General features: G+C 35.1%; 1 protein-coding gene across 1 annotated transcript in view; it reads right to left on the bottom strand.

Moving 5' to 3' along the window:
• Positions 1-2,144: 2,144 nt before the first annotated feature.
• TRUB1 (TruB pseudouridine synthase family member 1) overlaps positions 2,145-14,180 on the bottom strand; it is a 41,640-nt gene continuing 29,604 nt past the window's right edge. The window contains exons 5-8 of the mRNA XM_032313800.1: positions 8,104-8,176; positions 6,267-6,406; positions 4,193-4,249; positions 2,145-3,442 (exon numbers count right to left, since the gene is read on the bottom strand). Of these exons, the coding sequence (XP_032169691.1) occupies positions 3,183-3,442; positions 4,193-4,249; positions 6,267-6,406; positions 8,104-8,176 (530 nt within the window). The 3' untranslated portion in view covers positions 2,145-3,182. The remainder of the gene's footprint in view (positions 3,443-4,192; positions 4,250-6,266; positions 6,407-8,103; positions 8,177-14,180) is intronic.

Raw genomic sequence — 14,180 nt, 5'->3', positions numbered from 1 at the left:
AAGTAAAATAATCCTAGGACCACCTTCTAAGACAAAAGTTTTCAGAAATAAAAAAATCTAAAGTGTAAAAATTAAGTACTTTGGTATATTTTAGGCTGAAACATTTTCAGGAAGTCCTTTTACTTAAAAGCAAAACAACTTTATCATATCACTAAACTTTAGGCCTAGAACTACATAATGAAAAAAACAAAACAGTTGGTACGTAAATGCTAGACTTTCAGAAGAAAATGAATTTATTGATGAGTCTTGAACCTTTCAGAGCATCTTGATCAGTTTCAGCTGTTTATGACAATTAAGAATATTTTAAAGTTAAAAAATTTTAACTATTCATATCATAAATCTGACAACTATATAAGGGGAATAGTTACTAAAATTAATTAGCAAATATAGCAAAAATGAAAAATGAAATGAAAATTAAAAAGACAACAGGCCATGAAAATACTTCTACCAAGTATTTACTACATAAATAACCCATACAAATGTATAAAGAAACCATTAAGACATTTATTTCTAAAATGAAGAGAGCATATGAAAAAGTCACAAAAAAAAAAGAGCAATTTTTTATACTTACTAAATTAGCAACAATATATATAAAACCCCTATCCAAAGCTGTAAACTTTTAATCAACTGATAAACTCAAATGGTGCCACTGTAAAATGTTGTAACTCACTGGGAAAGTAATAAGGCAAACATATTAAGAGCCATAAAACTGTTCTTATTATTCCACTTAATAATCCCATTCCCAGGAATTGATCCTAATAAAATCGAAAGTAAGTGTTCAGCAATAAGGAAATGGCTTAAATAAATTCAATACGAAGTAATATGATTAATAAAAACTAAATACAAATAGAGTCTGATGATCATGAAATGAAAAAATAGTCCATTAGAAAATCTAGGTGTCAAGACTGTGATCACTTCAACAAAAAACCAGGGAAACAGGAATACAAAACTAAAGCTCTCAGGTCACTGCATCAGGATGGTGAGGACCCGTGGGTCATTTTTCCATTTGGCAAAACTTCCTTCAGTATTTTCAATATTAAAAACAAAGATAAAATCTCTACTCTTCACTAGTAAATGACATGTCAGTTTTTAAGTCGAGAAAGAGGACACAAACCCCCATCGTTCTCTAAAACCGGAATTTTCCTCTATTTGACCTTAGTGGGCACTGCAGAAAGAAACTCTGGAAGCCACGCCGTTCCAGCAGGCCGGAGGCCAACACCGCCACCTGCAGTTGATACGGACGGCAGGGCACAAGATGTGAATAAGTAAAACTGTAAACTTTCAACTTATAACCTTGTGTGTTTGGTATCTTACGTTACTGTATCAGGAGAGCAAACTCTTTTCCTTATAGTTTTGTGTGTTGTACATACTCAGAATTAGTTTTAATATTTTCATTTGAAATACATTGCTGCGGGGTACCTGGGTGGCTCAGTCAGTGAAGTGTCCGACTCTCAACCTCAGCTCAGGTCTTGATCTCAGGGTTGTGAGTTCAAGCCCCGTATTGGAGCCTATCCCGCTCCCAGCATGGAGCCTACTTAAAAAAATAAATAAATAAAAATAAATAAATAAAATACCAATTGCCAATATGATGAAAATGCTCTGCTGAAGCATATAACTTTTTATATTGAATTTATATTAGACTAACTACAAATAAAATCACATTAGTTTACATGTTTAAATTTTTAAGTTAGCGGTTGAGACAACTTTAAAAAGAAAAGCCTTCCATAAAAACCTAGAAACTCCTATTTATGAAATTTCCAACTATTCTTCCTTTAGAAACTATATTTATCTGAATCAGTGAAGAAGGATTTGGACATCTCTAAAGACTGGCCACATAATATATTGCTTTCCCATAATAAAAATATAAAGCACTCATTATATATGAAATTTGCATTTTTATAACATGACTATGTTTTCAAAATTATGTTAAAAACGGACCTGGAACTTTCAGTAAGCTATTTGAAGGAAAGTGTCTGAGAGACGCCTAGGTGGCTCAGTTGGTTGAGCATCTACCTTCGGATCAGGTCGTGGTCCCAGGGTCTTGGGATGGAGCCCCGCATCACATCAGGGATGAACAGGGAGACTGCTTCTCCCTCTGTCTCCCCCGTCTTGTGCTTGAGCTCTCTCTCTCCCTCTCAAATAAATAAATGATCTTTAAAAAGAAAAAGAAAATGAGAATAGCTGTTTTTAAAATATTTAGAGCAGAAGAGAGTAAATGGAAATTCAGAGCAGCTACCTCAATATCTACAAATGTAATTTGAAACAACAAACTAAAAAAAAAAAAAAAGAAAAACCAAAAACCAGTGTCATGGGGATTAATGCCCCGTATAGGTGTAAATACTAAAAAATAGAGAAAAGAAATTCTAAACTGAAGACACATTCTTTAGCTTACTTTTAAAAAATTATGCTACTTAATAACTTGGTACAGGGTGGTTTACTATCTTGATGAAATCATCAGGAAAGATCACACAAATCCAAAATATAAGCCACAGGGCTGTCCTTTGCACTCATAGTAGAGGTGAATCTAATTAAATCTTTAGTCTCCTATTTATATTTACATTCTGTTAGTGGTAGCAGCAATAATCTAGTTACAAATATTTATTATAAAAGTTTATTCGTTTCTGAGATCTAAACAAACATACCTATTACCAGGGTAGTACAGCCTTATCAAATAAATGTTCTCAATAACTGTAAACTTCAAAACATGAGTTAAATAATGGCCTTTTCAAATATAAGGAATTCAATACAACAGAACCACTAGAAAGTCAAAATAAAGTCAAAGTAACACTAATTCACATTCACTTTTGTGACACCAAAGAAACACGTAGCTTGAGTTTCCTTTTTCTCTGATTAGAGTATGTGCTCAACTTTTTCCGGGAAAAGACTTTGAAGAAAGATCAAAATCAGAAGATCTGATTTTCCTGAATCCAATCTAACAACATAATAACATCCTAAAAGAACACTTCGTAGTAAAGCAAAGAACCGAACGAACCGCAAGCTTATTTATAATGAGCAGATAAAGTGTACACGACAGAAACTGTAAATGATGGACGTTTTTCTTCACACAAAAAAAAATCATGCGGGGGAGAGGGGGAGACATAGTTGTCTTTTGCACGTAGCTTGTCATTCTGCACACAGGATTCAAATGTCAACCAAGAAATGATGACAATCCCAAACCAATCTTAAGATGTCTTAATGACATCGTCTTCTCCCTTTGTCTCACTCAGAGTTATATATTCACAGCTCAAAACTTGTTCATTAGAATCCTCGGGTTTTGATTTCTTAAGTGCCAGCTCTGCTGGGAGAAGTGATGAGCAATGTTCCAGAGACTGTGCAATGTCATCAATCGTCCATTTGTCTTCGGGAAGGGCATGCTCTTCTAGTGTAAATGGTCCCTGTTTGGTTCGGGTCAGCTCGAGGACATTGGCACAGGAAGAGAGTTCTACAGCAACAAAAGGGGAAAAGAAAATCCACAGGGGAAATGATTCAGTATTTCATAGTCATGATGAGGTTCAAATGAATATTGATTCAAACCTCTCCAAACCATCCCACATGTAAAACTGTAATAATCTAATCTAAGAACCAAAAGCTTTGAGATTAACAAATGATAAAGTAGCAAAATAATATTTAGTAACTCACCTTAGCACTGCTTTACAGTCTACGAGGAACTGGCACATACTTTTCTTATTTAGCCATGAAGCAAGCCCATGAGGTAACCATTACTCTCATCTGCAGATGATGTCATCTGGCCTGTCCAGTGCCACAGCTGCCAGCAAAGGGCAGAGCTGGAATTGCAGCCTTCTAGCTGTTTGCAAGACCGTGGCTTCCAGTTTTAATTTTTTTTTTTTTTTACTTCTATCAATGAAAGTACCTTTTAGAAGGATAAATCTTTTCATCTTATCCCTTTGCGTTAAAATATATCTGAAATAATGGTGGTTCTTACACTGATTATTCCCATCTTCATTTCCTGCTCCTCGCTTTCTCTTTCTCTTCTTCTACAAGCATTTCATGGCAGCTGGTGAGGCTGATAATTGTATGCCATAAACCTTCAATGCTTCTGAAGCTGAAGGCAGCAAGAGTACAGTTCCCTAAGGCCAGCACTCAGAGATATGAAAAATAGAAAATTCCCTCTTCCCATCAAAAAAGAATATTACTCTCTAAATGATAATTCATAATTCATCTTTATGCTTACCTTTGCCAATGTCACTGACCAAGCTTCTGATATAAAAACCTCCTCCACATTCAACATCTGGAATGTTAACAGTGACATGGTAAATTGCTAACCTCCTATGAAATCCACTTTACATAGAAATGATGCCCTAAACAAATGTAAAAATGCACTATGCAAACAATCGAGTGATAAAATATTTATGTGCTGAAACATAAATTATTCATCCAATAGCATATGTGTTTGTGAGATTGAAGAGTCAGAGTGTAGAGAAAGCAAACAGCAGAAACTCATGAACACATTTGAAATGAACTGGCAAGTCACACCAACGTTAATACTACAGCCTTGTTCATTTAATAGGTTTTAAATAGTTTAGAAATCTCAGCTTTGCTATTATGAGCTGTACATATAAAAAATATTTTCAGATTTGTATACCTTGTTCACTTAATTGGTTTTAAACAGTTGGACATCTCAGCTTTGGTATCAAGAGCTGTAGATTTTTATGATATTTTCAGATTTACACACTCAACAAATACATCAAACCAAATCCCTTATCAGGGACAGTAACTGTGTTTGGGAAAATACACTACATTGAGAGCTCAGTCGATTTAAATGTTCTCTTGGAAATATTCCTAAAGAAATCATAAAATAACTAAAATTACACAATGTTCCAGAATGAATGCATATCTAAACATCTTCACACAGAATATTACACATTTACTGGTTAAGAGCAAGACTCTGGATTATTTTTATTCATCCGCAAGATATCCTGAATTTCCACAGAAAAGAACTATACTCCTGCGGCTTATAGTCTTATCATACAAAAAAAGCTACTTAAGGGAATTAACCAGAACTCACTACCTGGGGATTTTAATTCTTTTTTTCCCCCATCAGCTCAAGGCTGGGGGCTATGGATGAGATAAAAAATGACCACTGGGATCAAAGCAGGTATATAAACATTCTTGCACTGTATTTGACTTTGGTGAAAAGATAGCTCTTTTGGGCCTACCATAACCTCCAAGTGAAAAAATAGGTATTTACAACTTAAATGCAATCAGAAAAATTCAAATTTTTCTTCCTTTCAGAGATAATATCTACTGTGCCAACACAGCTGCTGCATTTTCATGGAATGAAATATTTTTTAGTATATTTTTCTCATTATTTGTTAAACATTTTAGAGTCAGGACACTAAAGGAAAGAAGTGACTTAATTTTTTGACTGTACAAAGACCACATTCTATAGGAACTTTATATACATTAAATAGAATGTCAAAGCAATGGAAGTTAGGGGAAAAAACGTTTTAGGAAATTATTTCTAAAGGGAATTCTATTTAGTAGGCATTGTGAAATTAAGAGCAGGATCAATTTAAGGAAGCCTAATTTAGAAAAACTATAGCTTTTAATTCTTCACAGTTCATAGCCATGCTCATGACCTGAGCTACTACTTTCTGCAACTAGGAGATAAAATTTCCAAACCACAGAAACAAACTTTTTGGTTTTTAAATTTATTTCAAATATAGATTTGTAGATAAATTCAAATTAATAACCTGAATTAAAGTTTACTGCATGTCCAAGAATACATTTTTGCCTTACCCATTATTTCCATATTGTCAGGATCCTTAGCAGTAACTTGCAGGTAACATAGAAAGGGAAGAAATAATCACTCCGCTCCTAGAATTTCTTGTCCAAAAACTGAAAATGCTTTGTTTTATAAGGGCAATTAAAATTTTAAAACTGAATGTAAACTACGAGGTACTAGCCAAAATGGGGGAACAAGCACCCATAAGATAATAAAACATAAAATATAAAATTTTGAAAGCATATACCCCGTTAGAGATCAAAGGTATGTTACTTCCAACTTCAGAAGACAGTATGTTATATAAAAAACTCAGCCTATTTAGAAGTATTTCTAAACTTCCATGTAGCTATCAATTTTTTCATTAAATAGAAAGGTATTAATAAATCCTAACCTTACTTAAATTTGAATTTTAAAAATCTCCAATATCCTAGGATTAAATTAAATTAAATTACCCAAAAGTAGCCAAATGCAGAATAAAGGTACAGATTAACTACAAATGATTTCAAATTTCCCACCTTACCTAATGTGAAAAATGGTGGCTGGAATTTTTGAAGGGAGAGACTGTATACGGTAACAGGCCTGGCGGGTTTTGCTTCTACTACTTCGCCTCTCTTCATTAAGGTTGAAAGTCTCTGTCCATCTTTCTTTAATGCAGAATAGCTTGCAAGATAAGAGAGGAAGAGAGGGAGTGAAGGAGAGAGAAAAGATTAAGATAGAATGACAGAGAATAACTCCACATTACAGCATGGAAAGAAAGGAGGACCAGAAGTCCTTAAATTGAATCTTTCTAGGACATGAACTATTTTTTTCTTCTAATCTACTCCATGATGGCACCAGAGACGGAGTTCCTAAATAGCTTTAAAGCTAAAGCTCAGTCTGCTCCCAATGAACAGTACTGTCAATTTTACACTTTAACCTTCTCTCTGGAGATGGTCTGTTCATGTGTTCACTGGTCCTGGTTCTGGGTTAAGGGCACAAGGACTCTGGTCACAGTAGTCTCTACTGTATTTTCTTTAAACAACTTCCATTACAATAATATTCATTTTCACATAAAATTTAATAAAGTATTTCTAAAATGCAAATCTACTTAATAGATCTTAAGTTTTGTGTGATAAAATTTTATTAGATCACAAAATACTTGAAATAATCACCAGAGAAAAAATTTCTAAAACTGCTCTTATAAATAGATATAAACATGCATGTTAACAATACTGATCAAAAAAGTAACATTTATTCATAGCTTGCAAAATTTTTAAAACCTTCATTTGAGGCAAAATTATGAAGACACATTTCCCTATAGATATTTTAGCGTTCTTGATAAAAAAATCAAGATATTAAAGTAAAACATAAATACTAAACTGTAGGGTTGCCTGGGTGGGTCAGTCAGTTAAGTATTCAGCTCAGGTCTTGATCTCAGGGTCGTGAAGTTCAAGCCCCACATTGGGCTCCATGCTGGGCACAGAGCCTACTATATTAATTAATCAATTAATTAATATATATATATAAATAAAATATTAAATTCTAAAAGAACTGTCAGTCACCTCCAGACATATGATTCAGCCATTTTTTTTAAATAAAAAGCAATTTGCTTGAAATGGTAATGTGCACAAAAAATATGGTTAAGTGGTACTCAATATTCTTATACATTTATTTTTTTTTAAAGATTTATTTATTTATTTGACAGGGATCTCAAGTAGGTGGAGAGGCAGGCAGAGAGAGAGAGGAAGAAGCAGGCTCCCTGATGAGAAGAGAGCCTGATGCGAGGCTCAATCTCAGGACCCTGGGATCGTGACCTGAGCCAAAAGCAGAGGTTTAACCCACTGAGCCACCCCGGTGACCCTATTCTTATACTTTTAATATATTATTACTCTCATCTGTTTCATCTGTTGCAGAGATTTGTGAAGCAGATTCTGGGCCTAAAAGAATGGTCCCCACCCCTGAAAAAAAGTACTAACTGGACTATGAATCACAGTTCTGACACCAGTACTCCCCTGGACTCGTCCCTTCACAGCCACTCCAGGAAAACCGGCATCTCTGCACTCCAGAACTGCCTTGAGATATACAGATGGAGTCAGAAAGATCGATAAACTCTGGAATAGCATTGATGTCAGCCTGTGGCAACATCCAGAGACAGAGGAAACCACATACCACTACCTCAGAGAGTGCAGGCAGCTCTGTAACTTGTCTAAATCAGGCTCACCTTTACAGGCTCACCTTTACTTGATCATATGTTATGTCAGATTAAAAGGTGCCTCATAATACATAAAAGGAAGCCCCCCTTTTTTCCTCACTAAAGTGATATTAAACACTGAAAAATAAAAATTAAACATTTATCCAAATTCAATAACTGAACTTACAGGGGAGGTACTTGCATTATATTCCCAGTAAATTTCTGTAGAATGCCTTCAATATCTTCTTGTGTTATTTTATCTGCCAAAAATGAATAAAAAAATGGAATACTATAACAACCACAGAAATATACATGCTGTTTTCACAGCACTGAAAGTTCTGAATATTCAATTAAAAATTGAATTTGTATGCCAAATTCTACCTTTTTGAGATGAATAAAATACATATAAATGAGATAAAAGGAGAAAGTCTTGTATTGTGTAATATTAAGACTAAATTTCTTTCGCTTCAATTTTTTCTCCAAGTCTTCTCCAAAACTGATCCAGTCACCTTGTTACATTTAGTTGGTTCTTACTATGGCCTTTAGAAGACCTGAGAAAATGTTGCATTAGCTATAGAAACAATACTGCCATATTAAAAAATGAGATCGAAAATTAAGTAGAGAAATACAGGTAAGTCCTTTTTATTTTTCTTAAATTGAAGTATAATTCAGATGTACAACGTGGTGATCTGAAAAATATACATTACCTAGTGCCCACCATGGTAAGTGGTGATGGGCAAAATAGGTGATTGGGATTAAGAGGTACACACTGCCAGTTGTAAAATAAGTAAATTATGAGAATGAAAAGTACAGCATAGAGAATATAGCCAATAATATTGTGGTAACTTTGTATGGTGACAGACGGTAAGCAGTGAATATCTGTTTTCCACCTGAAATTAATATAATACTAAATGTCAGCTATACTTCAATTAAAAAATAAATCAATTAGGGGCGCCTGGGTGGCTCAGTGGGTTAAAGCCTCTGCCTTCGGCTTGGGTCATGATCCTAGGGTCCCACGTTGGACTCTCTGCTGGGCGGGGAGTCTGCTTCCTACTCTCTCTCTGCCTGCCTCTCTGTCTACTTGTGATCTCTGTCTGTCAAATAAATAAATAGTAATTAAAAATCTTTTTAAAAAATCAATTAAACTTTTTAGTTAAAAAAAAATTTTTTTAAAGGAGTTGTGCCTGGCTAGCTCAGTTGGTGGAGCGTGTGACTCTTGATCTTGGGGTTGAGTTCAAGGGCACCTTGGGTGTAGGGATTACTTAAAAATAACATCTTATATAAGTTGCTTATGTTTCTCCAGGCATCAAATATGATAAACAACTTAATGCAGTATTAAAAAAGATTATTAAGTATTAACCACATTAAAAATTTCACCTGCTAGATTTTAAAACTGCTCTGTGGTATGGCATAAGACTGACACATTCACATTCGATTCTGTCCCCAAGTAAAGTTGTTATTTACTTGTCTCCTTCTGTCCCTTCACTGCTTAGAATTTCTCTGTTCTTTTAAACAAACACTCCCAGGAGTTTGATTTTAAAAATAAGCCAGTGCAAAAAAAGAATGTACATAGCAAAGATATGATTACTAAGCATTTTTAAAACAATGATTTTAGAAAATCTGAATGGAGACATAAACCTTTCAGTTTCTGTTAGTCACATCTTCAGCTTCTATTTAATACTCTTCCCAACAGACTATTATTAACTATATTAACTATATTAATTATAAAATACTATCACTATAATATTAAAGTACAGTTCTATGATTTTAACAAGTGAAAACTATAACACACTGAAATTCAGTATTTGGGATTTTCATACATATAGATGACTATGTACATATTTCATACTCAATAATTATAGAAATATTCTATAACTTGTTTAGGTTATAGTCAATGGAAAAAAATTATACTTTTTTTTAAAGATTTTATTTATTTATTTGAGACAGCACTAGTTGGGAGGAAGATCAGAGGGCAAGGGAAAGGCAGACTAGCCACTGAGCAGAGAGCCCTGCCAAGGAGCTCTATCCCAGGACCCTGAGATCATAATCTGAGGGCAGATGCATAACAGACTGAGCCACCCAGGTGCCCCTTTAGAGCTTCTTTCTCACTTTGTAGGAAATTTATTCAAACTTTTTAGTCTAATACATACATGCTACATTTTATTTTATTAAAAAATATTTTCAAAAATAATGTGCTTTGAGTTATCGTTGTAAAACCAGAATAGAGATTAAAAGACAGCATGGAATATTGGATTCTGATTTCAATATCAACACAAGAATCTTTACCTCAGGGTGACCTGGATCCTCAAGTTAAACATAAACAAAAGACTAAAATCTACTAGACTCAAACAGAGAAGATCTACAGAACTCAAAGAGAATTTCTCCAACATCTAGTGGTCTATGAAGACAGATCTCAGATGGGTGTTCTCTTCATACTGTTTTTCAAACAGATGTAGCTCATGATATGATGAGTTTTTTCCATGAGAAATTTTCACTCTACTGCAACATTATAACAATTACTGGTGGCACCTTAGTGATGCAAAACTTTCAATTCCGACAGCCAATGCTACCTCCCAGGGGACCACTGCTAAAGATATGTCATTGCTGAGAACACTGCAAAACTTCGTAACTTAGCAATACATTTTCAAAACAAGACCAAATGCTTTCTACTTCTGCTAGGCTGGTCTCTTTACTAACATTCCTGCCAGCGTATATTCCTTTTCCTGCTTGGCTGGCTCTCCTTTACTGACACTCCCCAACACAAGATGATAAGATGTGCTCTTTGTCATTTTACTTCTGCCAAGATCTTTCTCCGACTTAACATCTCGGGCATTTCTGCTTTGTGCTGTTCGTTCTGTAATTATTCATACACAATGTTTTTTTATTAAAGATTTTGTTTATTTATTTGTCAGAGAGAGAGAGAGCAGCTGGCAGAGGGAGAAGCAGGCTCCCTGCTGAGCAGGGAGCTTGAAGTGGGACCCTGGGATCGTGACCTGAGCATTAGACAGATGCTTAACAAACTGAGCCACCCAGGTGTCTCAATCATACTCAGTTTTTAATTATTACCTACTATATGTATGCAGGTATTTTCTTGCCAATGAAACTCTAAGCTCCTTAAAAGCAAAGGCAGTTCTTCTTATGTAATGTACACAATTATGGCGGCACTCAAGACATTGCTGCTGAATTAGCTGAGCAGTGACAGAATGTCAAAGTCAAAGGGCAAGGCCAATCATTCATCTGATGTTTGAATCACCATACAGAAAGCCTATGTAGCAAGTTGTTTTGCAATAAAAGTGAACATGATACAGTAGAATAAAACATGATTATCTTTTAACATATGATTATTATATTCACTATATGAGTATGTGTGAAACATGCTGGCTATCTCTAAAACTGGTATTAGTACAATCCAAGTAATAATTAATAATAAGAATAAAGACTCAAGGCACACCTGGGTGAGCTCAATCGGTTAAGCGCCCAACTCTTGGTCTTGACTCAGGTCGTGATCTCACAGTTGTGAGATCAAGCTCCATATTGTGCCCCATCCTATGCTCAGTGAGGAGCCTGTCGAGATTCTCTCTCACTGTGGCCCTCCCCACACTTGTGTTTTCTCTCTCTCTCAATAAATAAATAATCTTAAAAAAAAAATACAGATTTTACCTACAAAGGATTTAAAAGAAATGGAGAATAAAATCTCTAAAGTGATTATATCCAATAACAATCAAAAAAATTATATTTGATAAAAGAAGATGGGTATGATAAAAATGCCATAGGACTTGGGTAAGTATTCTTTTCTTAGGAACTAATAATTCATCAGTGTGCCAGTAGTCATTTGAAATTAATTTTAAAAAGTCATTCTCATAAAATTAATATATGTAAGATCACGCCACACATTATTATTTGCTTAAAATGTGTTGACTCTACTTATATAGTGATAGCTGGTACTTAAATGAACTATGCAGTTAAAAGCAATATTCAACCATGGTAGAGTTAAATGGTACCGGACAAGCATTACCACTATAAGCAACTACTTAACTGGAAAAAATAACACACAACTGTTTTCGAACATTAGACAACAGACAGCAAAGACTATAATCCCTAAGAGAAGGGAAAAAAACAGGCAAGGCCCTTCTGAGGTTCACTTGCTTTCACCTGGAGCTGCGCTCTGAGCCATGGTGCAAGGAGGGGAAAAAGAGAACTGTGATCTGGCTCGAGTAGGGAGACAGACAGACATGCGCAGTGGGGGAGAAAAGAGGGTGTGGACCCCGCCCCCCCAGTCTCCACCCAGAGACCAGCCTATCTGCCTTAGAGCAACCCTTTTTGCTACATTCCTGGAGTATACTTCCCCTTTGCTAAATAAAACCTTTGCTGCTTTAATTCTCTCTCAAGTCTCTCAACAGAATTCTTCCCTTCAAGAAGACAAAAACCGAGATATTTAACAATCTCACTGAATAAAAATCAAGAGTTTGGGGAAGAAGCAGCAGCTGGAATTTGAGAGAACCATACAGAGAAAGAGATGTCTACAGGGGTCCGCTAGATACGGACTACATTCCAAGCTGCACATAATACAGTGAGTTGCCACAAAATTAACCAAAGAACCACTATCACAGCTCTTACAAGGTGGGCTCTTACAACCATCCAGAATGAAGAAACTTGGCTGAATACCCAGGGCATTTGACTGAGATCTCAGAGAAGTCAAGTCTGAGAAGTAGGGCTCATGCAGACCCAGAAAAATGTCTACTTTAGATGTCCCCCTAACAAGGAATCTACACAAAAGTGACTCAAATTAGTGAGTCTAGCAAAGCTGAAAGACATATGACCAATATTGAAAAGTTAACTCCTTTTCTCTACACTAGGAATGAATTATTAGAAACTGAAATTTTTAAAATTCAACTTATGATAGCATCAAAAAATATGAAGGACTTAGGGTTTCCACATACAAAAGACGTGAAAGATCTACATACTGAAAACTACAAAAATAGGTTTGATGTTATTTCAAAATAAAAAGAACGGTCATAAAGAAATAGTATAAACAACTTTAGACTAATAAGTTTGAAAATTTAGATGAACCAATTCCTAGGATAAAAATTACCTAAAATGACACAAGAAATAAAAAAATTGTTTGATATTTAATAAAGAAGGCCAATCCTTCCTAACAAAGAAAACTCAAGATGTCTACCAGTAAATTCTACCAAGTATTAGAAAAAGAAATACTGCCAATCTACACAAATTCTAGATATTAAAAAAAGAGATGAGAATACTCCCCATCCCATTTTTTTTTATATCCCATTTTATGAAGTCAGCATAACTTTGATATCAAAACCAGTCAAGGACATTAATAGGAAGAAAAATAGAGGGTAATCTTCACTCAGAGACAAAGATGCAAAAATCCTACATTAAATATTGACAAACTAAATCCAACAATTTATATAAAGGATAACATACCGTGATCAATTTGGGCTTATTCTAGAAATGTAAAGTTAGTTTAATATTTGAATAAAGAGAAAAATCAACAGATACAGAAAAAGTATTTGATAAAATTCAATGTCTACTCATGATTTTTTAAAAAATACAACAGTTGGGAGTGCCCCGCTGGCTTAGTCAGCAGAGAACGCAACTCTTGATCTCAGGGTTTTGAGTTCAGGCCACACGTTGGGGCTAAAGCTTATTTAAAACAAACGAAGTAAGTAACAAAAAAGCAGTAAATTAGGTACAGAAAGCAACTTCCTTACTCTGACAAGAAAGCTATAAAAAAACCAATAGAGAAAATCTTTAAAGAAAACAGAAAGACTTGCTCTTTCAGATACCAAGATCTATTCTAAAACTATAGCAATTAAGATAGTTTGGTGTTTGGTGTTACCGTAAGAACAGAGAGACCAGTGTGACAAAATAAATTCCAAACAAATCCGTATCTATAAGGTGCTTGATTCGTGACCAAGGAGACAATGCAACAGGGAAAAGTGCTGGGCCATACAAGATACCCATACAGGGCGGGGCTAAAAAAAGGGCGAATTGCAGATGTAATGTGAAAGGCAAAGCACCAAAACTTCTAGAATATAGGAAAATATCTTCATACTTTTGGGGTAGGAAATTATTTTTAAGATTTTTATTTATTTATTTGACACACAGAGAGAGATCACAAGTAGGCAGAGAGGCAGGCAGAGAGAGAAGGGGAAGCAGGCTCCCCACTGAGCACAGAGCCCGATGTGGGGCTCAATCCCAGGACCCTGAGATCATGACCTGAGCCAAAGGCAGAGGCTTTGA

Source organism: Mustela erminea, chromosome 14 (genome assembly GCF_009829155.1).
Source record: "Mustela erminea isolate mMusErm1 chromosome 14, mMusErm1.Pri, whole genome shotgun sequence".
Taxonomy (NCBI): Eukaryota; Metazoa; Chordata; class Mammalia; order Carnivora; family Mustelidae; genus Mustela; species Mustela erminea.
The sequence above is the reverse complement of the archived record's forward strand: the minus strand, read 5'-3'. Positions and strand labels throughout refer to the sequence as shown.